This window comes from Botrytis fragariae (assembly GCF_013461495.1).
Source record: "Botrytis fragariae strain BVB16 chromosome Unknown tig00000045, whole genome shotgun sequence".
NCBI lineage: Eukaryota > Fungi > Ascomycota > Leotiomycetes > Helotiales > Sclerotiniaceae > Botrytis > Botrytis fragariae.
Genome location: NW_023500991.1, coordinates 1,641,862 through 1,665,210, shown reverse-complemented (window position 1 = coordinate 1,665,210; position 23,349 = coordinate 1,641,862). Strand labels below are relative to the sequence as shown.

At 29.6% G+C, this 23,349-nt stretch overlaps 4 protein-coding genes across 4 annotated transcripts; 1 reads left to right on the top strand and 3 right to left on the bottom strand.

The window, feature by feature from the left end:
* Window positions 1-9,048: 9,048 nt before the first annotated feature.
* Window positions 9,049-10,685, bottom strand: Bfra_003699 (putative prostacyclin synthase protein; the record flags this gene model as incomplete). The annotated part of the gene is made up of 2 exons (XM_037334105.1): window positions 9,049-10,423; window positions 10,486-10,685. 2 exons carry the CDS (start codon window positions 10,683-10,685, stop codon window positions 9,049-9,051), a joined length of 1,575 nt encoding a protein of 524 aa, XP_037194192.1.
* An 884-nt stretch (window positions 10,686-11,569) lies between these two features.
* On the bottom strand, window positions 11,570-13,389 carry Bfra_003698 (putative aminotransferase protein; the record flags this gene model as incomplete). Its single annotated transcript, XM_037334104.1, has 6 exons — window positions 11,570-11,809; window positions 11,875-12,073; window positions 12,128-12,293; window positions 12,350-12,437; window positions 12,495-12,841; window positions 12,894-13,389. The coding sequence occupies 6 exons, from the start codon at window positions 13,387-13,389 to the stop codon at window positions 11,570-11,572; spliced, it is 1,536 nt and encodes a 511-aa protein (XP_037194191.1).
* A 980-nt stretch (window positions 13,390-14,369) lies between these two features.
* Bfra_003697 (putative stress responsive a b barrel domain-containing protein) lies at window positions 14,370-14,917 on the top strand (the record flags this gene model as incomplete). Its single annotated transcript, XM_037334103.1, has 2 exons — window positions 14,370-14,570; window positions 14,690-14,917. 2 exons carry the CDS (start codon window positions 14,370-14,372, stop codon window positions 14,915-14,917), a joined length of 429 nt encoding a protein of 142 aa, XP_037194190.1.
* Window positions 14,918-15,279: 362 nt separating this feature from the next.
* On the bottom strand, window positions 15,280-17,043 carry Bfra_003696 (putative prostacyclin synthase protein; the record flags this gene model as incomplete). Its single annotated transcript, XM_037334102.1, has 3 exons — window positions 15,280-16,213; window positions 16,287-16,712; window positions 16,835-17,043. 3 exons carry the CDS (start codon window positions 17,041-17,043, stop codon window positions 15,280-15,282), a joined length of 1,569 nt encoding a protein of 522 aa, XP_037194189.1.
* Window positions 17,044-23,349: the final 6,306 nt, after the last annotated feature.

The following is a 23,349-nucleotide window of genomic DNA, read 5'->3' as shown; positions in this document are numbered from 1 at the left end:
TATATTATGGGCTAATTATAGTTTCCCTATCTTTCAATCGCAAATAATCTAAATACCTAAGAATCACTTTATATCGCCTAGATTTCTCAATTTATAGACTATCTTAATATTAGAAATAATATTATTAGCTATAGATATATTTTTGTAATAATATATGATTTATATATTATCCATAAAGAATAATATTAAAATAATTTAATTTGAATTTATAAAAAAATAGGATTTCTTTTTATACTAATTTAAACCTAGATTTTTTAATATTTTACTAAAATCCTTGAATTAGATAGTAGGAGAATCTCAAAAATCATATAGTATATAATTAAATATTATATATTTATTTGATTCCTTAAATCTATTAGGTAAATAGCAAATTATAAATATATCTAATAAATCTCTTTAAATATTAATAAATATATTTATAATATCAAATTGCTTTATTTCTAAATTGTATTTTGTTATTAAAACTATAACGATTCTAAATAATCTTTTAGTAAATATAGTAATATAAATTGATTCAATTATATTTTTAGCTTAAAGATTACTATAAATAATTAATCTGGCTTTATATCTATTAAGGAATTCTTGCTTATTATATTTATATATAAATATTTATTACAATGAAATAAAAGTAATTAATATATCTTTATTATTTATTTTATATTAAATTTTATAATCTTTTAGATTGTTTATTTTAATTTTATATTTATATTTGAATTATTTTCCTAAAAAATGATTTTTGAAATAATAATAATATTATAATAATTTAGATAATCCTGAAAGATATAGTTTAAATAATTCCTTTAAATAGTTTTTTCTCAAAGTATTAGGTAGACTAGTTTTTGTTTATATAATAAAGGTGATCATATTATATATAATAATAAATAAATATTATTCCTTTTATTTATTTATATTTGAATAACTAGATCAAAATGTAGTATGAAAATCTTTAATATATAAATCACTTTCTTACAATATATTTGTAATAAGAGTATTAATAAATATCTAATTATATAATAACATTTTATTCTGTAATCTTTTTTATTATTAAATGAGATATTAGTGATTTGTAGATATATTAATATTAGGAATTAATTAATTAAAATCAAAGGATTAATATTTATTTGGATTAAAAGTTGGGTAAGGGATTTCAATCCTTATAATCCTTTGTTTTTTGAGTACTCGATTAAAAAACAATAAAATTTGATTTTCCTTGAATTAATTGATTATATATATTGAGAAAAATAATCTTTCTAATAATATTATTTTCTTAATTATATATAAGTTTATAGTATTAATAAAATGAGTATCTGAATTGCTTTTATATTCTTTATATATAATTTGAATAATATTATTAGTATACTTATATTCTATATTTTCTAATTAATTACTATAATTACTTTATATTATTAGAATAGAATATATAAACTCCTTTATCTAATTAATTTGTTTTTAAATTGAAATTCAGTTTTTTATTTTTAAGATTTCTTTAGAATACAAAGCCTTATATATACTACTACTTTTGAGATTCAATAATATATTTTCATTCCTTAAATATATTTTTGAATCCTATTCTTTTTAAGGTATATTTATAGTATATATAATAGTATTATTAGTTTTAGTAGTAATATATATTAAAGTTATTATATTATTTTTTTAATTAATAATGATTCTATTAATATTGATTATTTATTAAATATTAAGAGTTAGTATAAATTACTATGATTTTTGATCTGTATGAATATTAATAATTTTATTTAAAAGATTCATTTTATATGTTCTTTCTTTAAAGAAAGTAATATTTCGAGTAATAATAATTCTTTTAAACTTGGGAATCTAAATATAATAAATTAATAAATCTAGTATATATCTAATAAGATATTTAATATTAATTTTAGAATTAGTTTTATATATCTTTTTGTTTATATCTAATTCTTATTCCTTATTTAATAAATATACTCTATATTCATATTAATAAATCCTATTTCAATTTGAGTATAAATCAATAATTAAATAATCTATAACTGATAATACAGATAATTAAAGATATTTATAGAATCAAATATTTAATACTTTATTTAATAACTTAAATAATTAAGCTTTAAAAAAGCTAATATTATATAAATAAATAATAGCTTATACTATCTCAATTTATAATAGATCTAATATCTCTAAGAATATTTATATTTTGATTTATTTAGTAATTACTTTTTGTTCTATTTGTTCTGATTCTTTATTTGATTTGTATATATTGAATAATAATAATTCTAGTTTTATATCTTTAATTTTAATCTATTTCTTGAATACAATATTTTCTATAATCCTAATAATTAAGGTATTATTATTTTGCTTAATATAGATTATTAAAAAACTATATTTTCGGAATATTTAAGTAAAATAGTTTTAAATTATCTCAAAAATCTCAAAATATATCTTTTGATATAATAAGAAACTAAAGATCTTTTTATTATACATATCTTTGATTATTAGGAATTAGAATACTTTTATATATATATATAGAAAATCAAATAAATCCTATTATACTTTATAAAAGGAATAAGATAATTAATATTCATTAAAAGCTTATAATATTATTTATTTAATATATATATATATATAATCTATATATTCGATTCTAATAAATCCTTTTATCTTTATATTTCTTATTATAAAAACAAAATATTCAAAAACTTCTTTTTCTAAATATTTTAATTTTTTATATTATAATTTTATAAAATCTTTTTAAGATTTAAATAAATCTTTTGATTTATAAAATAAATGTATAATCTTTATATTAAATATAAAATATATAAGAATATATAGATTTATTAGTATAAAGCTTAAAAAAAGTAAATAAAAGGAAAATAATTTATATTTTAAAAATAAAAAATTATCTTTATAAATATATTAAGTAATAATATAATTATTCTTAAGATTATTTTTTTATAAAATAAAATTCATTTTTAAAAACTATATTCCTATTTCTATAAATCTTATTTCTAAAATAATATTAATATGAAATCCAGGAATATAAATAATATTAAAAAGAATTAGATTATCTTTTGAATCCTAAGATTTTTATAGAATATTCTTAATTATTTGAATATCTTATCTAATGATTTAAAATCTTATAGTTTCTATTTCAATATAATCTAATTATAGAGAAAATATATATTCATTTTTATTAAAAAAGTTAATATTATTAATAAAATATATAGCATTATTATTATTAAATATAGTACTATTAAAAAATAAATAGAATAATTTAAATAATGTATTATATATTTTATGGCTAAATTAATTTTGAATAATATAAGTTATTATTCTTACTTCTGGATTTTTAAGATCTAATAATTAAAAAATCTCACTCTTTGAATTAATTCATTCTTTTTGATTTCAACTTTTTTATATATTTGATTATCAATTATTTTTAATTCTTTTTTGTATATCATTACATTCATTTTCAATTAAAATGAATAAATTCCTAAAACTATATTTGCTTGTAAGAGTTAATTCTATTAATTAATAGGTTTTAGGATAATATCTAAAATTAGCTTTTTCATTTTTTCAATTAGACTTTGATTTATAAGGATAATGATATTGATTATTATTTTTCTTAAATTATTCCCTTTTTTATATATTCTCTTTTTTTTATAGATTATTTGGGTTTTATTTAATTTAAGAATTAATTATTAAGAATATATTCTTATCTTTTAATACTAAAGAATCTTAATAAATTAATTTATTAAAAATATCTCTAAATTGCTTTAAAAAGTAATTAGGAATTCCAAATTGATTATTAGTTTCAATCTAAATAAATATAATATTAACCTATATAAAAAGTATTTATATACTTATAGCCTATAGAAAATTAATAATTACTAAATCATCCTTAATCTTAATATAATAAGATTTTGTATTTATATAAGCTTTAATCTATTTATTATATTATTTAATAGAATTAATTCAATTTAGAATTATTTATTAAAAAATATTTCAATATTTCTGTATAATAATTGATTTTTCTATTATAATTATAAATACAAACTTATTCTATAGTTTTTGAATAATTACTTTAAATAATAAAGCTTTAAATTTATTATTTTCAATTATTAATTCTATAAAATAAAAAGTATCCATTATTTCAGTAATTTATTTATAGATATTCTAATATAATTTATATATAGTATTATATTTATTTTTTTTATTATAATATTCTTCTTATAATATTAAATACTCTATAAAGATATTTTAAAAGATATAAAAAATAAATAAAGAAATAGAATTTATTTAAATATCTCCTTTTTAATCTTATTTAGATCTATTTTAATATATAATAAGATCTTACTTATATTTTACTTAATTGATTATATTATATTTATTTATAAATTCCAAAATCTCAATAAGTTTAGATAGATTTTTAATAAATTAGTTTTTTTTATAAATAAAGATTACCCAATAAAATTTTTTATTATCTTCTAAGAATTCTCTAATTTTGATTAGAGTAATTAGAATAATCTTATTTTTAAATAGTTTAATATCCTTTCAGATATTTTTTGATATATAAAAATATTATAAATATAAAAACCATTTTGATTAGTATTTATAGATAATTAGATAAGTAATTTTTAAGAAATTATACTTTGATATAATAAATTATAATAAGATTGAATATAAAAGGATATTTTATATTTGAAATAAATTAAAAGATATATATATATATATGTACATAGTTTGAATACCAATTAGACTTATAATTATTATAAAAAATAGTTATATTATTTAATTACTTTGATTAGGAAATAAATATATATAATAATAATAAATTAGATTAATTTAAGGTATAATTATAAAAATTATACCTATCTTATATATTTAAATTAGGCAATGGAATTGCTTAATTAGGTTAATAGGGCTTATTAATATTAATAATAAAAGAGTGTTTTGTGATTATGTGAATAGGCACTTCAGAGAAGTGCTATGCTTAATTATGTGGTGTTATATAAGACGATGATTTCCGTAATAAACTTGAATTATTAATAATTCTATAATAATACCCTTAATGAATATAGTATATATATCAAAATGAAGCTAAAGTTTAATATTATTATCTAATTATATATAAAGTTTTTATAATACCTTCTTATCTTTATTCTATGTTATGGAAATCACTATCTTATGTAATATTATATAATTAAACATAGCACTTCTTCAAAGTACCTACTTATATAATCACAAAACACTCTTTTATTATTAATATTAATAAGCTCTATTAATCTAATTAAACAACTCTATTATTCGATTTAGATATATAAGATAAATATAATCCTTATAATTATATTTTAAGTCAATCTAGTTTATTATTACTATATATACCTACTTTCTAATTAAAGTGATCAAGTGACATAGCTATTCTCTATAATAATTAAATATTAAATTAAACTTAATAAAATATTAGAAATTAGAAATATTAAGCTTGATATATTTAATCAAATATTATATTTATTAAATATTAGATTAATTTAAATAAAATATTAGATCTAATATTTTTCGAATTTCTTATATAATAATTAATAACGATTCTTAAGACATTATAAATCTAATAATAAAAACCCCGAATGTTATTATTTCATATATTAATACCTTAACTAATATATAATAGAACTAAATATTATTATTTCGTTATACTATTACTAAATTTATACATTAGCAAATTTCGAATCTAATATATAATCTTTCAGAAATTAATGAAAAAAAAAAGATATAATTATTAATTAAAATTCAAGAAATTCAATAAACTAATTTGTTTTTAATTATTTTAAAAATTGAAATCAACATTCAATTTATTAATATTTCAATAATAAAGGGATTAGTACTAAAGCTTGATTATTGTAATAAAACTAACTAGAAAATTGTTAAATTGAATTTCAATTTCAATTTTTGAAACAATTCAAAATAAATTATTTTATTGAATTCCTTAAGCTTTAATCAATAATCATATTCCTTTTTCTTTTATATCATTAATTCCTAAAAGATTTTATATTAGATTGAAAGATTGATAAGTATTATAAAATGCTAGTTGAGATTGTTTTAGTTATAAATCTGATATTTAAGGTATTAATATATGAAATGATAATATTCGGGGTTTTTACTGTAGATTTAATATATTTAAAAACCTTAATATCTTTAATATTTTTATATGATTTTTTAATTTATTTCTTTATTGCTTTAATATTATTTATAATCAATAATATTAATAATATTCTAGATATTTTATTAATAAAATATTAATATATTAGTATTATATCTAATTATTATTATCACATCTTATTATTATTATTAAAATGTCTATTTTAAATCTATTTATTTTATTTAAGAATCGAATAAAGTATATTTGATATAAATATAATTAATGTTAAATTGTTTTTTATTATATATATATTACAATATCAACTATATAATCTATATGTATGAACGTTGATCATACAGTGAATAGTTTCAATTCATTAGCTACTGTATTACAAGCCCTAAGCGAAAGCGAAAGAGACTAGCTCTTTCAGTAGGTCTATATAAGACCTACTACTTCCTGTACATAGCTAGCTCTTTAGACAGAATACAACATAGACATTTAGGACCTACATTCGTAGGTACTACGTCTTCCATATCCTTCTCAAACCAACACTATAATTACCTTCATACCTTAAATATAGATTATTAGTATACTCTACTTTCTATAAATAGAGTTTTACTTTTTTATATAGTACTAGGCCACTTATGTCCGCCCCCCCGCTTATTTTATAGTGTTACATATTGTATTATCCTTTTTCAATATTAAATATTAAATTAATTAAAAATTATAAAATTATTAAATTTGAATAAATGAATAATATATTCTTATATTATTGATATATATAAAAATTATTCTATTATTGACTTTCAATCTATCAATATTTAGTATATTAGTTATTTATTATAATACAAGTCTTGATTCTAGAAAGCATACTAGCTTCTAAATTATTAAATAATTCTTTATTTAATATATCTCAAACTATTTATAAACAACTCTCTAGTCTTTAATAAGTATATTCTGATTTGCTTTTATTAATAGTAATATCAGGAAACATTTTATATATTTTTATCTTTAGGGTTTATTATATATATTCTATAGGATTGAGATTAGAAGAATAAAAAGACTAATTCTTTAATAAAGGGATCTCCTTTTTTTGAAACTAATCTCATACCTTATAGACATAATAAATAAATGTAGTATTCTATATAAATTTATATTCTAAATCAAGCTTTTCGAAAATAGAGTTTACTTCAGCTTCAAAAACCTTGAGATAAGAATTAATATTATATTTATATTTCACACTTTCAAAATCTCTATTCATTATATATAGATTATTTCTTTTAATATTCTAAAAGCTTTTTTAATATATAATCTTTATATTCTTATTTGTATTATATATTTCAATTATTTTTAGATTCTATTTCTGAAAGTTAATACAAAAGCATTATTCTGATCTTTTTTCTCTTCCTTACTCTATAGAGTACTCATCTGATTATATAACTAAATCTCATTCTTTAATTATTAATTCTTTATAAACTAGATATTATTTAAGCTATTTAGTAGTATATACTAATATAAACTTTAATCTTTTCTTATATCTCCAATTGGTTATATTATGTTCAATCAAAATCCTTTTAATAATTCTAATACTATAATCAAGCTTAACCTTTTGAATAACTTGTTTATATATAGCTTTCGGAAATAATTATATATTTTGTAATAATATTCATTTATTTTGTTTAATATATGATTTAGATTAACTAATACATGATAGGTATATATTGTTATTGTATTTTAAATCTTACAAAAAAGTATATTATATAATTCCATAAGAAAGTTCGAGATTCTTTATAATTTGATAGAAACTAAAGCTTTCCTTTATCTTACTAATTATTTTGCTATATACATATAGAGTAAAATACTTATAAGAATCATTTTGTATACCTTTAATATATTATATAATATGAATTAAAAGCATTATTAAAATAATAAAATATAATTGTAGAAGTGTAATATATGAAAAAACGCGTTTTATGGAGTTTCTACTAATAGAAGTATATAGTGACTATAGCCCTTTTATTTTTATAGTATAATATAAGTTTTTATTTATATCTTAATAATTTATATTATTTTTATAAAAACTATTATAGTTTTATTTATAAAATACTCTTTTATTATTAATATTAATAAACCCTATTAACCTAATTAAGTAACTCCATCGCTCGATTTAGGTATTTAAGATAGCTATAATCCTTATAATTATATCTTAAGTTAATCTAGTTTATTATTACTATATATACCTACTTTCTAATCAAAGGTGACCACAATGCAGTTAAAGGTTTCCGAAGCCGGGCGGGGAGGGTTTGCACTGCTTTAGTGTTAAGATAGTCATCCCACAAAGAGGCGATTGAGCCAAAGATCTGTTGTCTTTCATTTGCTCCATTAGTAGCTGCATTAGCTGTGTTAGTGAGCGCTTGGGAGAGAGAGGGAGTGGACTTAGGGGTCCCTCCGACAGTCGGGTGGGTGAAAGGCATGTTCGTGATTGTGTTCGATCTGAGAAACCAGATCCGAGTAAAGGCTGTGATATAATGTTTGAAGTTGTGGTCACGTGCCCGCATATAATCAGCTTTCATAGAACATAATCAAGGCAGACTTATTACAACCTATCAAATTGACCTTCACGTCACAGAAGTTGATAATTCCTTTAGTTCAGACGGTATTCAGGCAGATTAGCTATATATGCATATTAATTTATACCCAATCCCAACCTAAGCGATGCTGATAATTACGGGTGGTCACCTCGTCCTGATTGTTTGAAGGTATCCGATCGAAACACCGGTAGTACCCATCTGGATTATTATATGATCTAATACGCCTACACAGGTCACAATCAGCTGGTTAATCTTTCACCGGGGTCACGAGCAGCAGACCCTCACATGATGGATCCAGCGAAATCCCCAGGTTGTTAAGTTCTTTGAGGCTTAGGCCATATCAACTTTCCAAGTGATATTATTCCAGTCTTTTCGTCGTGATAATTTCAGGCGCAAATCAGTTCCAGCGACTGGTCTACCAATACCAGATGTCATCGTTGGCATTGTTCTTTCTGGAACGGTTAGCGTTCTTCCTTCCGCGTCAGTAATGTCGAAACTGAGCAACAAAGCAATCATCATTCCCCAAATCTCCATGGAGGCGAAATGTCGGCCGGGACAAAGATGTTTCCCGCCGCCGAAAGGCACGTAGGTGCCCGGCTTTATGTGCGATTCTGATTCTCCAGGCACACCAGCGTCCTTGATAAATCTCGTCGGATCGAAATTACCAGCCTGGGACCCCCAATGTTCCTCCGAGACATGGATGATACTTTGCGAAGCCATCAAATTATTACCTTTCTTCAAAAGGTACTCTTGACCACCTTTTCCGTTGGAAATGATAGTGTCTTCCATAACCACGCGGTTGAAAGCCCCCTCTGCGACTGTGCGCAAGTTCTCGTGGAAAGCAGCGACAAGAAGCGGGCAACGCTCCTCGATTTTCGCCATATTCATCGTCATCTCGCGCTTCCCGTCACCGCGTAGCTCCAAGCTTTCCGCAACAACGACCGATACCTCCTCTCGTAACCGAAACACCAGCGACGGATCACTCCAGATGTGAACAAAATACCAATTGAATGTAGGGATTGTGTTGAAAAGCGCGGCCTGAAGCGTTGCTTGGAGAAAGGCTGCTATGTCGCTTTCCGAGAATCCGAACTCGTGAAGAAGATCGTACGAGCCTTTCCAAAGCGCCGAGACGTCATCCGCCTCGTGCTTCTTCTCCTTTGTGTATTGGATAAGGGCATGATGAATGCGATTACGGGCCATCCATGCACTGGGTGCAGTCATCCAAGGTGCTGGACCCAAAGCGAAATGCACCAGTTTGTTGTCGACGTACCAATAATCGTCGACGAGCGAAGGATGGGCACAGAATGGGTTATTTCTCCCCAACATCGCCGCGGTAGAAGCAAACGATAGTTTGTCGCGGAGCCACAACCAACTGTCCTCTACATTGACTTCGTCCGGCAATTCGTCGAGCTGACGGAATACATCAGTAAGCACAGCTTTATTAATCTCCTTGAGTTGAACCCCATTCAAGCAGCCGTAGAAGTTCTTGGTCCAACGCGTCTCCAAGCCAATACTTGGATCCACGTATTTGCGTACCCCCTCCTTCGAAATTGTGAAGAGCTTGGCAATTGTGGAACGAAGAACAGGGTCGAAGCTCAAGGATCGCGACTTGATCATCGCATTGACTAGTTCAGGCGAAGCTACGAAATAAACTTTCCCACCCATCATGGGAAGCGTATAAGCTTCTCTGCCTTCGGCTTGTTTGCTGAGACGTGTCAGTCTTCAATCTAGTGATAGCAAGAGATATCACGAGAGTCTACCACATACTAGGTCTTCGTGAAGAAGGCATGTGACAACGTGAACATATCCAACACATGGCCGATAATAGGAATTGTGGGTTTCAAGATTGGCGGCTCTCGTACATCGAGCTGCACATTAGAGAGGCGCCATAAAAGGAGAAACGCACCGCCAACTAACGCCGTCGCAATTGCGGTCGCGTTACTTGTGAGTGTCTCGACAATGGCCATCCTGAACCTCGTCGCGGGTGTGTATAGACAGAATTACAGCTCGGGCTTATATAAAAACAAATTTTGGACAAAGAAGAGAGATGAAGTTTGCTTTCAATTCAATTTAATGTTTGAAAGGCACTACTTGTCACATGTGCGGAGATAATGCCGTTTGAGAGGTCTGTATCCACAATCATTAAAGAGAAGGGCGGTCGATCCGATCCTTATACACACCGCAGCTGTTCTGATATTGGCACGATTGTTATCCTAGCCCTTGTAGCTATTTATGCATGACAATCCAAAATTTCTTATGCTGACAACCCTCATTAGTATGGTTCCGGATCCTTCGGTTTGCCGACCCATTTTTGAAGAATATTCTCGCCGTAGCTGATGGCATTAATGCAGTTTAGGATGTAAGCGGATATAAGACAAGGAGTAACTGTAGGCCCGTACTTTTGCCGTAGAGCTGCCCAATTGGCTTCAGGCAGGTCGTAAAACGCAATGGTGCCTATTATCATTGGAGAGTCAATAGTTCAGAGCCAAAACCATTGAAATCACACCAATTTCACGTAGAAGACCATAACTTTATAGCACAACAACGACGGCATTTCGCTATCCAAGAAACGCTAAGAGGTTACTTTTGAAAAATGCAATGGTTATTAATCCAATCAGTATTTTTCATTTTCTTTTGATAGTTTTATTATTGGCTTTTATAGTTTAGCTAAGACATCTTAAAGAAGAAGTAATGACCATCGGCTTGCAGTCGTCGCCGGCGAATAAGGAACGCATCAATGAAATTTTTCGAAGATTTAGTGTGTGTGGATTGGAGGGATTTAGGAGAGGGAGGCTGCGTTGCCTTGGTTCATGCTTGGATCTATGGAGCTTCGAATTTCTCACCTATAGATCTACCCGAGGGCTAGGATTACCGACTCTTTGACCTTGGAAACTATCCTCTCAATGTCATACTTTGTGCTCGTGTAAGCAGGTGCTATCCATGCGTGATCTCCAGTCACACCGTCCTTGGTACCCATTCCCGGGTAGAAGCTGATGCCTACATCGTCGAACGCTGTTAAATGAACTTTCTTCGATATTCCTGTCGATGGCGGGAACGGCTCTTTCGTCTTCTTACAGGCCACAAATTCCAGCTTCATATGTATCAGCTTACATCTTCCAAAACTGCAGCAACTTTCTCACTGGGTGGTTAACTTACCGACCAGAAGAAGCCTCTGCCTCTAACATTACCAACGTAGGGGTGATCATCCAGTTGCTCATGTAGAAGCTTGCCCAGATATTCGCCGTTCTCGCGGACATTCTCGACGAGATTGTCTTCTCTTACGATTCGCTGAACTTCTAGTGCAGCAGCACATCCCACGGGGTGTCCTTGATAAGTATGTGCGTGTGCAAAAACGCTAGTGCGGACGTTAGTTTTGAGAGTTCGGTATATACAGACTATCGCGACTTACCCAGTTCCAGCTATCAACGCATCTGTCACACGATGGTTGATAAACATGGCAGCCATTGGTGCGAAACCACCTGCTAGACCTTTGGCAACGGTCTGAATATCTGGGACGACGCCCTCTTGCTCCCACTCATGAAGTGATCCACAACGACCCATCCCGCACATGACCTCTGTTCATGATCAGTAATCTCGAGTAGAGGCTCAAATCTTATCAGTAGGTACTCACCGTCCAGAATGAGAAGCGCCCCGTACTTTTCGCATATTTTCTTCATAGCTTTGAAATAGCCAGCAGGCGCAGAGACTGTGCCAAGTGTCTTTCATGCAACGAAATCAGCCAAGAACATGAACATCCGGACAACAAATATACTTACCGCCCCAACAACAGGCTCAGCAACAAATGCACAAACAGTATCAGGTCCAATCTCCTGGAACTTTAGATCCAGCTCATCTGCCAATTGCTGCACGTAATCCTCCGTTGTCTGGCCATCAGCCTTTCCACGATACTCGTTGGCGGCCGAGACACGGTGAATGTTGTCGAACAGCATGCCCTCAAAGAGCTTCCGCCGTCCGACATGACCACTCATCGAAAGCGACCCAAGAGTTGCGCCGTGGAAAGACCCTTCGCGCGCTATGAAGTTCGTACGCTGGGGCTGTTTTGGGTTCAGCTCCATGTAATACTGTCTTGCCATCTTCATGGCTGCCTCCATGGCTTCAGCTCCTAAAATTTTGTTAGACGTCACGTCTGAATTGGAACAAGTGTGATAACATACCAGAGCACATCAGGTATACCTTTGACATCTCCCCGTTAGTCCCCCTGATGAGCTCCGCAGCCAGTTCTTCACCAACTTGATGCCCATAAAACATTGAATTTGAATAAGAAAATTTATCCATTTGCTTAATCATGGAAGTTTTAACCCTCTCATTATCGTAGCCAATGCAGGCTACTGCTGCACCACAAGTCGTATCCTCCATCTTTTTGCCATTGGAGAACGTCACAGTTGTACCCTTGGCCGCCACAACTTTAAGCGGCGCTGTCTTTAGAATCGGATGAAGAAGAGCACTGGGCTCACTGGTACTTCCTAGCGGCGATTGCTCTAGGTTGCGGGTTAGGGCAGAAGTGCTGAGGGCTGCTGCAGCGGGAGCTTGTCGGGTGCTGTAGCATGATACCGCTTGAAGCGTATGAGAAATTGATGGAAGAGCCAAAGCAGACTTCCTGACACGACGCAGGAGCACTTGAAAGTGTCTAGATGAGTTTGTAGCGGACATTGGTGAAATCAATAGTTTGATGTCTTGTCGCAAGCCTCAAACTTCAAGGAGCTTGACAGCAACAGTACTGAAATAGAGCAAGCAAACTATTCATCAGACATTAAACTCTTCGACTCTTTCTTCCACATTCATCTCGGTTTCGTATGGTGGTAGAGTGTAGACTCGAAGCGAAGGATCATGTCGATCCCCTAGTGGTGTTGCTGCAATGCAGCAATGCAGTTTACATCCCGTACGACTCGTCACTTCTGTCGAAAACTGCGCCCCCCCTTCCCCACCCTGGACAGATACAACACCTAGGGCTTTAGTGGTTACGTGATCTTTGTCCTGGTAAGCTAACAGATATATTGTGATACCCAGGGTTTTAGCGGTTACGTGATCCTTGTTCCGGTAAGCTGACAGATATACTGCAATACCCAGGGTTTTAGCGCTTACTAGTACATGCAGTCTATGGACTAGTTACCACTGCTTGCAGGTGTGTGGTACATATACGGAATGTATATTATATCCGCATACCATAGTAAGGTAGGAGAGACATGGGATTACGGTAGTGTGAACGTAGTAATTAGTAACCGTAGTCGCTCGATTGTATAGTGACATCGGGTACATAATCCTTCGAAAGCAAGCATAGCGACAGGGTGAGGGTCTTGGAGGTCTCGCGGATGAGTTGTCCTGCATCTTCGTAGCGTTAGCCGTTCGCCCCGCTGGCTCGAGCAAACAGCGATGCCTGGTTGCGGAGATGTTGAAGCAATTAGTGTAACAGAATAGTAATACATTAATTGCATCTACTATCCGCTGATTCATTACTAATTGGAGGGACATCCCACGCTAAACTAGATGGTCCACTTGGAAGGACTGGGAACGTTCAACTCAACATCACCATCGACCATTTTGACAGCTACCTATCATCTTCTTCTTCACGTTAATGAACAAGTTTGGACTTTTCTAACTAATCAAGTCTATCCCACCGATATTGAATCACCATGTTTGCGCTTACAAGGTCCTCCTCACGTGGCCTTCAACCGTTGACCGCCGTTGCAAGTAACGGATTCAATGGACACAGCCGCAGCTACGTAAGCATAGCTAATCGTGTACACCGTGTGACGATGTTCAAGATGCCGAAGGCTGAGGATCAGAAAAGGTTTTTGGAGCAGTGTCGGAAGATGGCTGTTGACAATAAGAGGGTATGATAACCCCCCTACCTTAGCCCGTCCTTACGTTCATTTCCACGGGGTCTTAACCCCACTGAGACCACGAAAACACCTATGCCTGCTTCAGAGTCAAATACTCACGGGTATACTAGGATGGTACGCCTTACATACTGAGTATGGTTGCCGGTCCTGTTGAAGAAGGCTCCCGCACTGAAGGCTACACCTTTGTCAACAAGACCGAGTTCGTCAGCATGGACGACATGAAGTACTACGAGAGCGAGTGTCCTGCTCATGGAGAAGTGAAGAAAGTCTTAGATGAGATTACTATAGACGGGATGATGACCGTCTTCTTTAAGCCGCAGGCTACCGGAGGCACATAGTGTTTTGGGATAACTTCAAGGAAGAGGGCTATACAAATACAAATGAGGCTTATAACTCCATGTGTGGGGAAGCAATAGGTTGAGAGACAGAGATTATTTGCTGAGAATACTAAGAGTAGCAACCTACAAGACGTTTAGAAATGGCTAGCGATTATCTTTGACAGTACAGTTAAAAGGGCGGAGTTTCTAATGGAAAAATGGTACAAATTGTATGTGGTGTAAAAGATATAGAATTGAAAGTGGGAACGGCCGAAAGGCCGATAAGAGTTCCCACTTACTAAGCTTAATGCCTGAGGCACTAATATTAGTATTAGCATATCCACTTCTGTTCAACCCAAACATAGAGTAACCTCAAACGTTGCTCACTCTATCACTTCGCCAGAGATAAACCTCCACTGCGCTGCCTCCCATCCATTTCGTCTAGTCAGGCGGGTACCGCACACGGAAGCCTCGTCTTCTGGCTTGCACACAGACGTCACTTGGGGACACGTAGACATGGGCGGCGGCTTGTACGTGTCCCAGTTCCCGTCCAAGGGTTCCACGTTATAACCCAGGAGTAGCGCGGCCACGAAGCCGTAAATCTCGGCCGTGGCAAAATTCCGCCCAGGACACATATGAGCGCCTCCGCCGAATGGTGTAAAGGCAGCACGTCTCAACTTGGCTTGTTCGCTCGTCAGTCCCTTGTCCAGGAATCTATCGGCTCGGAATGCCGCTGCGTCTTCGCCCCATATGTCCTCCGAGGCATGCACGACTCCTGCAGGCATCTTCACGGTGGCGCCTTTCTTGAGCAGGTACGAGCGGTCATGTCTGTCCGTGATGGTCGTGTCCTCTAGGACCATTCGGTTACAGGTGAATCCATTGCAGAGGCGGCTAGCCTCACGGTAGGCGCTGATCAACAGAGGGCACCTTTCGAGGATGTCGTCTACGTTAATGGTCACTACATGGCCCGGACCACGCTTCGCAATAGGCTCAACTTCAGCGCGCAGTTGGACGACCAGATTGGGCCGCGTGAAGACATGGATGAAGAACCAGAATATGGTCGGGATGGAGTTTGATGTTGGCACATGTATGAGGCCAACCTCAATGTCACCAAGTTTTTGCCCTTCGACGCCGTATCCTCGAAGAATGCCGACCCGGTTTCTGATATAGGCCGAGACCTGCTCGTCGTCCTGCTTCATGGTCGTACACCACTTTCCCAAAGCTAGCTGCAGCCTTCGTCTTGCTTCTTTTGTACGCCGCAGTGTCTTGGAATTGAAAATATGGAAGAAGAGGTAAGGCAGACCCGTTTCGAACGTCCTATAATGAAATGTCATTAGCAACATGCTTACCATTCACTATTGGAGATCGGGGCTCTGTGAAATGACCTTACCAGACATCCTCTACAAGTTCGTCGCCCCTGATGGGATTGTCAGGACCATACAGAGCCTCGCATGTAGCGACGGTCATGAGATTGCGCAGCCAGAGGTAGGTATTAGTAGCATCCATGCCATCCCCTCCAATGCTATTAATGTGCTTTGAAACGTGCTTGAGGGAGGTGACATTCAACCGATGGATGTGCTGGGCAGTAGTTCCGTCATAGATGCTCTTGAAGTATTCGGGCAAGACATTTGACTGCATGAGCACTTGATGATACGCATCATCGAAGCCCGCCACCTTCTGTGCACCGCCTACAGCAAAGGGGGTGAAGGAGAGATGCTTGTTGCAATACGCCGACTGGACTAGAATGGGATCCGTTATCGCATACATTTTACTATTCAAAATGGGGATAGTTGCAATGGACATGTGATACTTTTTGCTGTTGAGGAGTGCATGTGTTAGTAGTGGTCATGGTACGACATCGTTGCGTCTAGTGTTTCCAACAGTGCTCTTGCTACCTACACTGGAACCAAAAAGAGACGTGTATGGATGTAGACTTACTCGAGACGTTTGAAGAATGCTTCCTGGTCCTTGAGCATACTGTAGAAATGACCAAATATAGGGATGTTATGTCTAAGAATCGGAGGCTCAAGGCCGTCGACGCTTGGCTCGAGTGCGCGCCCGACGAGGAAGAGCAGAGCGCATACTGCCAGGCCAAGAAAGACGGGCTTGCATAGCAGCAGGTCAACAATGCTCTCTGTCAGTGCCATATGTATTATTCTGTAAGAGTATTGATTATTGAGGCGTGGTTGGATAGTCAAGGGCTAGAGTGCGCAACCCCGATCAATCGTTTAGGTATGGGTGAAAGACTTGCTATTTACCTCAACAATGATGGGAAGAGGAGGATCACGCCAAACGACCCATTCTCAGCTACTACGTAGTGAGAGGTTTTCGACTGTGCTGTGGTGTGTATGACCGGCTGTTCCACTCGGACAGGGTGGCCGGGGAGAGAAGACAGGTGGGAGTAGGAGAAGTAGGATGTGAATTGATTGATAGAATTGACCAGGTAGATAAACCTGGTCGATGACTAAAAGTAAGCTTAACTAGTGCACACGTGACTTGATAAAACCACTTCTTCTACAGGGAGCTCAATCCTTGGGAATTGTCAGCTTACCCATGCATGATCATGTCAGCGTGGTGACGAGTACATACATACTGGTAGAAGTAAGCCTGCGTTCGTCAGCACGCGGCAAGAGATGCTAAAGAAAACTACCTAGTAGTGGGAACTTGGCGGGGTTGAGAAGGATTCTAAGCCTTGTAAAAGCCTCAGAAACATTCTGAAATCAAAAATTCTTCTCAATGTCAGATTCCTTCTTACAAGGGAAGGGGTACAGAATTCTTCTCCATCTTAGAAGCCTTCGAGCCTATGGAAGCATTCAAATTTAGGGAATCCTTTTTCTTAGATTTAGAAGCCTTCTAAGCCGCCTGTAACTCCCGCTACAGTAAATGTCATTTGTCTTTTGGGAGCAAAGACAAGTGTAGCATGGTGCAAGTATAGGCTGGCAGTCGCTCGAAGGGCAGTCTTCTGCTGTCGGTTCTGGTAGATTCTGGTGTGGTAGATTTTAGGCTTGATGCCTCAAACTCCCTTTATCCTGATTGGCTTATAGAAGGCCAATATATCCCACAATTGTCTAATCTAATTAAGCAATATATATCTTCACATACATTTAACTGTTTGATAGTTATAAACCCGGGATTTCCAAGGTTTAGACTCAAGGATTTTAATATTCAAGTTCATGATTGTGAAAATCCATAATAAGCCTGTTAAATCACTTATTAATACCTTACTAATTAAGAGATATCTTGATGACTAATATATTTGTAATATGATTCTATATTATAAAATCATATTATTATATAGTTATATATTAGTATCTTTTATCAAATTGATTTAGAATGGGATGGAATCAAATGGAAGTATATAGAAGATTATTATTAAATTGATTAAATTTGATTGGTTATACTTTCTTTTTATTATATAAAATGATTCTATAAGATTCGATTTAAATCGATCTTATTTATAAATATTAAAGTCTTAGGATTTCATTATAAACTATATAAACCTAGGATATTCTTTAAAGAAAATCTAGAAGAAATAAACAAATTAAATTCAATTCAATTTATTTCTATAATTTGATTTCAGTTCTATTATTATATTATATATTCGATTTATTTTTAAGCTAAATCTAACTAAGTTTTTTATTAAATATTATAATAATATTATTTTATTATAATTTAAGATTATACTTTTAATAGGTTATAAACCCAACTAGTTTAAATTAGTTTAAAAAGGAATTAGTTTGATTTAAGGCTGTGTATTATATATATATAGTTATTAAGCTATCAAATATCAAATTTTCAAATCAATTTAATCGAATTTATATCAAAAAACATTATATATAGACTCTGAGGTCTGTATCCCTAAAGTTAAACCTAATTAAACATATAAAATTAGATTTTTAAACAATATATTTATACTATATTACTATCCAAAACAAATAATATATCAATTTTCTTTATACCAAAGTACCCTAGCTTATTTAGTTTTTATTCTATATCAAATAAAATAAAAATTTAATTTAAGAGATAACTGATTTATTAGATTTTTAAAATTAAATCGATTTATTCATAAAATCCATTCAAATTTCGAAAAACTAGTTATATATATATATAAATTAATACTAATTCAATGTATAAGATTAATAAGCTTATAATAAAAAAGCTTAAAATAGCTTTTGGTATTAACTTTAAATCTAACCCTTTAAAAGGTAGATCTAATTATATAAAATAAATCAATAAAACTAAGCTTTTTCTAAAATTAAATGGCTTTATGCTATATATCAATGGTACAAAGATGCTACCTAATAAAAATCTATATATAAATGAATTAGGAAAGACTATTTTATTTAAATTAATTATTAAATATAATGAAAAGGTTTTTGAATATTAAAAAAATAAAAAAAAAGTATTAGGAGTTATTAAATCTATAATTAGCTTCGAATTAGTTGAAAAATTCAAGGACAAAATTATGGCTAAAAGTCTATAAAACTCTATTAATAAGATTTTTGGAGAGTTTTTTATTGAATTAATAGGAAGATACCTAAATAAACTAATAGAATCTAATTATATTAGTTCTAAGGGAATAAATAAATATACTAATTTAATCCAATCATTCTATAATTATTTAAAATCGATAAAATTCGATATCCCTAATGCTTTTATAGTATAATTTCTTTTTAGAGGCTTACCAAGTTTATTCAATAGTTTTGTTTTTCGAAAATATAAAGAATTAACTAAAAATCTGGTTAATATTGATTTAGATATATTTTTTTTTGAGCTGATATCCAAAAAAACTAGAATGTAATCTAATATTGATCTAAATACTAATAAAACTAGTTTTAATAAAGTTTCTTATTGCAAATATTGCTTTAAAAAGGGGTATTTAGAATTTAAATGCTTTATAAAATACCCTAAATTAAAAACTAATAAAAGAAACAATAAAAAGCATTTTAATTCAAATATTAATATTAATTTGAATAAAAATTTGAATAAATTAATCTCTAACAAACAATTAATAACTATAGACCACTATATAGGCTCAACTAATTAATCTCTTAAATCTAAATATAAATTTATATTAGATTCTGGTGTTACAGAGTATTATTTATTTAATAGGGAATAGTTTATAAATTATAAATCATTAAATAATCATTTTATTATTATAGTAAATAAGAAAAAGCTTTGTATTAATAATATAGAAGATATTCCTATTTTAATTAATAATAAATCTAAAATACTATTACAGGGGGTGTATTATATTCCTCATATAGCCTCCACCCTTATTAATTCAAATAAAATAACCCAAAAAGGGTGGGTTAGTTATATTATTCCACCAGAAAATAAGATTAATATTGTAAATAAAAGGGCTAATATATGAATTATAGTACCCTAACTAATTGATACATATTACCTTAATTTTAAGGTGGATTTTAGATATCTTAAAAGTATTAATACCCCTGTAATTGAAGAAGAATTAATTTAAAAATCGAATTTATTATTAAATAAAATCGATTTAAATTTAATCCATAAGAGATTAGGCCATATAAATAAGGATTATATTATCAAATCTTTGAATATTTAATTAGATAAAGCTGATTCTAATTTAAAAGCATGTGAATTATACAAATTCAATAAATTCCATTAGAAAATAAGTAAAGAACTTTCTAAAATATCTGAAATAGGCTTTAAATTCGAAAAATTCAGTTTAGATATAGTTGGATCTTTTAGAATTATAGGGATTAAAGGTAAAAAATACTTTTTAATATTTATTGATTGGGTTATTAGAGCTATATGGATATATTCAATTAAATTCAAATTACAAATATATAATATTTTAATAGAGTTTTATAATTTAATTAGAAATTAATTCAATATTAATATTAAAATATTATAATTAAATAATACTTTTGAATTTCTATCAAATAAATAATCAAATTTTATTTGAAATCATAGAATTATATATGAATATATAAGCCTATATACTCATTTATAGAATGGAATAGCTGAGATATTAAACAGATATATAATTAAAAAATTAATCTATTTAATTAAAAAAAAAGAGATTTTATTTTATTTATAGTTATATCTAGTTAAAGCTATCGTTTATATCAAAAATAAAATATATAATAATTCTATTAATAATTTATTATTCGAATTAATATATAATAAAAAGTCCAATCTAAGCTATATTAGAATTCTAAGCTTTTTTATTTATATAATTAATAATGAAAAGATTTGTAATGAAAAAATGGATTTTCGAGCTTGGAAAGGTATATTAATAAATTTTGATTCATTTAATAATTATTTAGTTTACCTTCCAACTAATAAGAAAATAATTAGCTTAAGAGATATTGATATTTAAAAAGATTTTATATATTTTAATAAATATAAAGATTAAGATTTAAAGTTTTTAGAAGAAGAAAATCTTGAATTTCGATTTATTCAGGATATACTAGATATTAAAGATGTTATTAGTATTAATAATTCTCTAGTTAATTTTAAAATAGATGAAAACAGTGAAAATAACGAAATACTTGATTGTATAGAGGTTGATATTAGTGAGCCTACTTTTGGTGAATTTATGCTTAAGGAGTTAATAAAACTTATTATATAGTAATCTAAGTAAATAAAAGATTTAATCCCGGATAATAAGAGTATTGATGATGATGGAAAATATATGCTTTCCTATTATAGACTTGCTTTTTCTAAGTATTTTAATTCAATTAATAAGGGGGTGAATATCGAAATAGATTAAGAAGATTTTCAATTAGCTTTCAATACAAAGTTTAAAATTAATAATAAAATTATTATTAATAAGTTAGATTATATATTGATTGAATCTAAATTCTATAAAGAAGCTATTAGCTCACCAAAAAAAAACTATTGGCTAAAAGTAATGGAATATGAAATCAATATTTTAGAACTAAATAAAATCTAGGATATTATTGATAATTCGAATAATAATAAAACTCTAAGGATAAGATGGGTATATAAGATAAAGAATTCAAAAGAATTTATTGAATTTAAAGCTAGATTTGTTACTAAAGGATTCAAATAACTATATAAATTAGATTATATTAATATGCACACATTGATAGTTAAATTAATGGTCTAGAAGCTATTATTTGTATTAGCTCTTCAAAATGATTAACTAATCTATAAAATTGATATGGTGCTAGTATTTGCATAAGGCAATATTGATATATTATTTTTATTAAATCTATTAAAGGGATTTAGTGAATTAAAAAATAAAGCTTTAAAACTAAATAAAGCTTTATATAGCCTAAAACAGTTGGTCAGGATATAATATTATATTCTAAAAGATGTATTAAATAAATTAGACTTTATAAACCTAATTTTTAAGGAATACATTTTTATTAATAAAAATAAGAATATAATTCTAAATATATACATCAACAATATTATTATAATAACCCCAAATCAAAAGATTATTAATAAATTTATTAATAATCTAAAAGAATACTTTGATCTAAAGAATCTAAGTTTTATAAAGAATTATTTAAAGATTCAAATTGAAAGAATTAATAATACACTAAAGCTACACCAATCAGAGTATATTAAAAAGATACTAGCCAGATTCAATATACTAGATTTTAATTCTATTTCTACTTCAATGGATTTTAAAACAAAACTAATTCATAATAAAAAGAAAGCTAATAATAATAATATTAAATTATATTAAGAAATTATAGACTCTTTATTATATTTAGTTTTTAAAATTAGATTTAATATAATATTTTCTATATCTAAATTAATTAGTTTTTTGTTTAATTTTAATACAGAATATATTCAAGCCACTAAAAGAATATTAAAATACTTAAAAGAAACTATAAATAAAAATATAAATTATAATAAAATTAAAAACCCTTATATTCAAGAATTCTATGATACCAACTACAAAAAGGAAATTAATATATACAAATTCATTAGTGGATATATATTTATATTGGGGAATAGACCTATTAATTGGAAATCCAAGTTATAGCCTATAATAGCCCTTTCTATAGCCAAATCTAAGTTTATTACTATAAACCTAGTAGCTAAAAAGACTATTTATATTAAAAAGCTATTATTAAAGCTTAATTTATATAAATAGAATAAATTTCCTTTATATACAGATAATCAAGCCACACTAGCACTTACTAAAAACCCTATATTTCACAAAAAAAGTAAGTATATAGTAATCAGATTCTATTATATTAAAAATATTATTAAATTAGAGGAATTAGATCTAATTTATATATCTATTAATAATCAAAAGGCTAATAGACTTACTAAGTCACTAGCTCATATCAAATTGATTGAATTCACGAATCAAATTAATTTAAATTAAGATATATAATAAGATTAATTTAATATACTTATTAAAAGGATATATGAAAATCTATAATAAACCTATTAAATCACTTATTAATACCTTACTAATTAAAAGATAT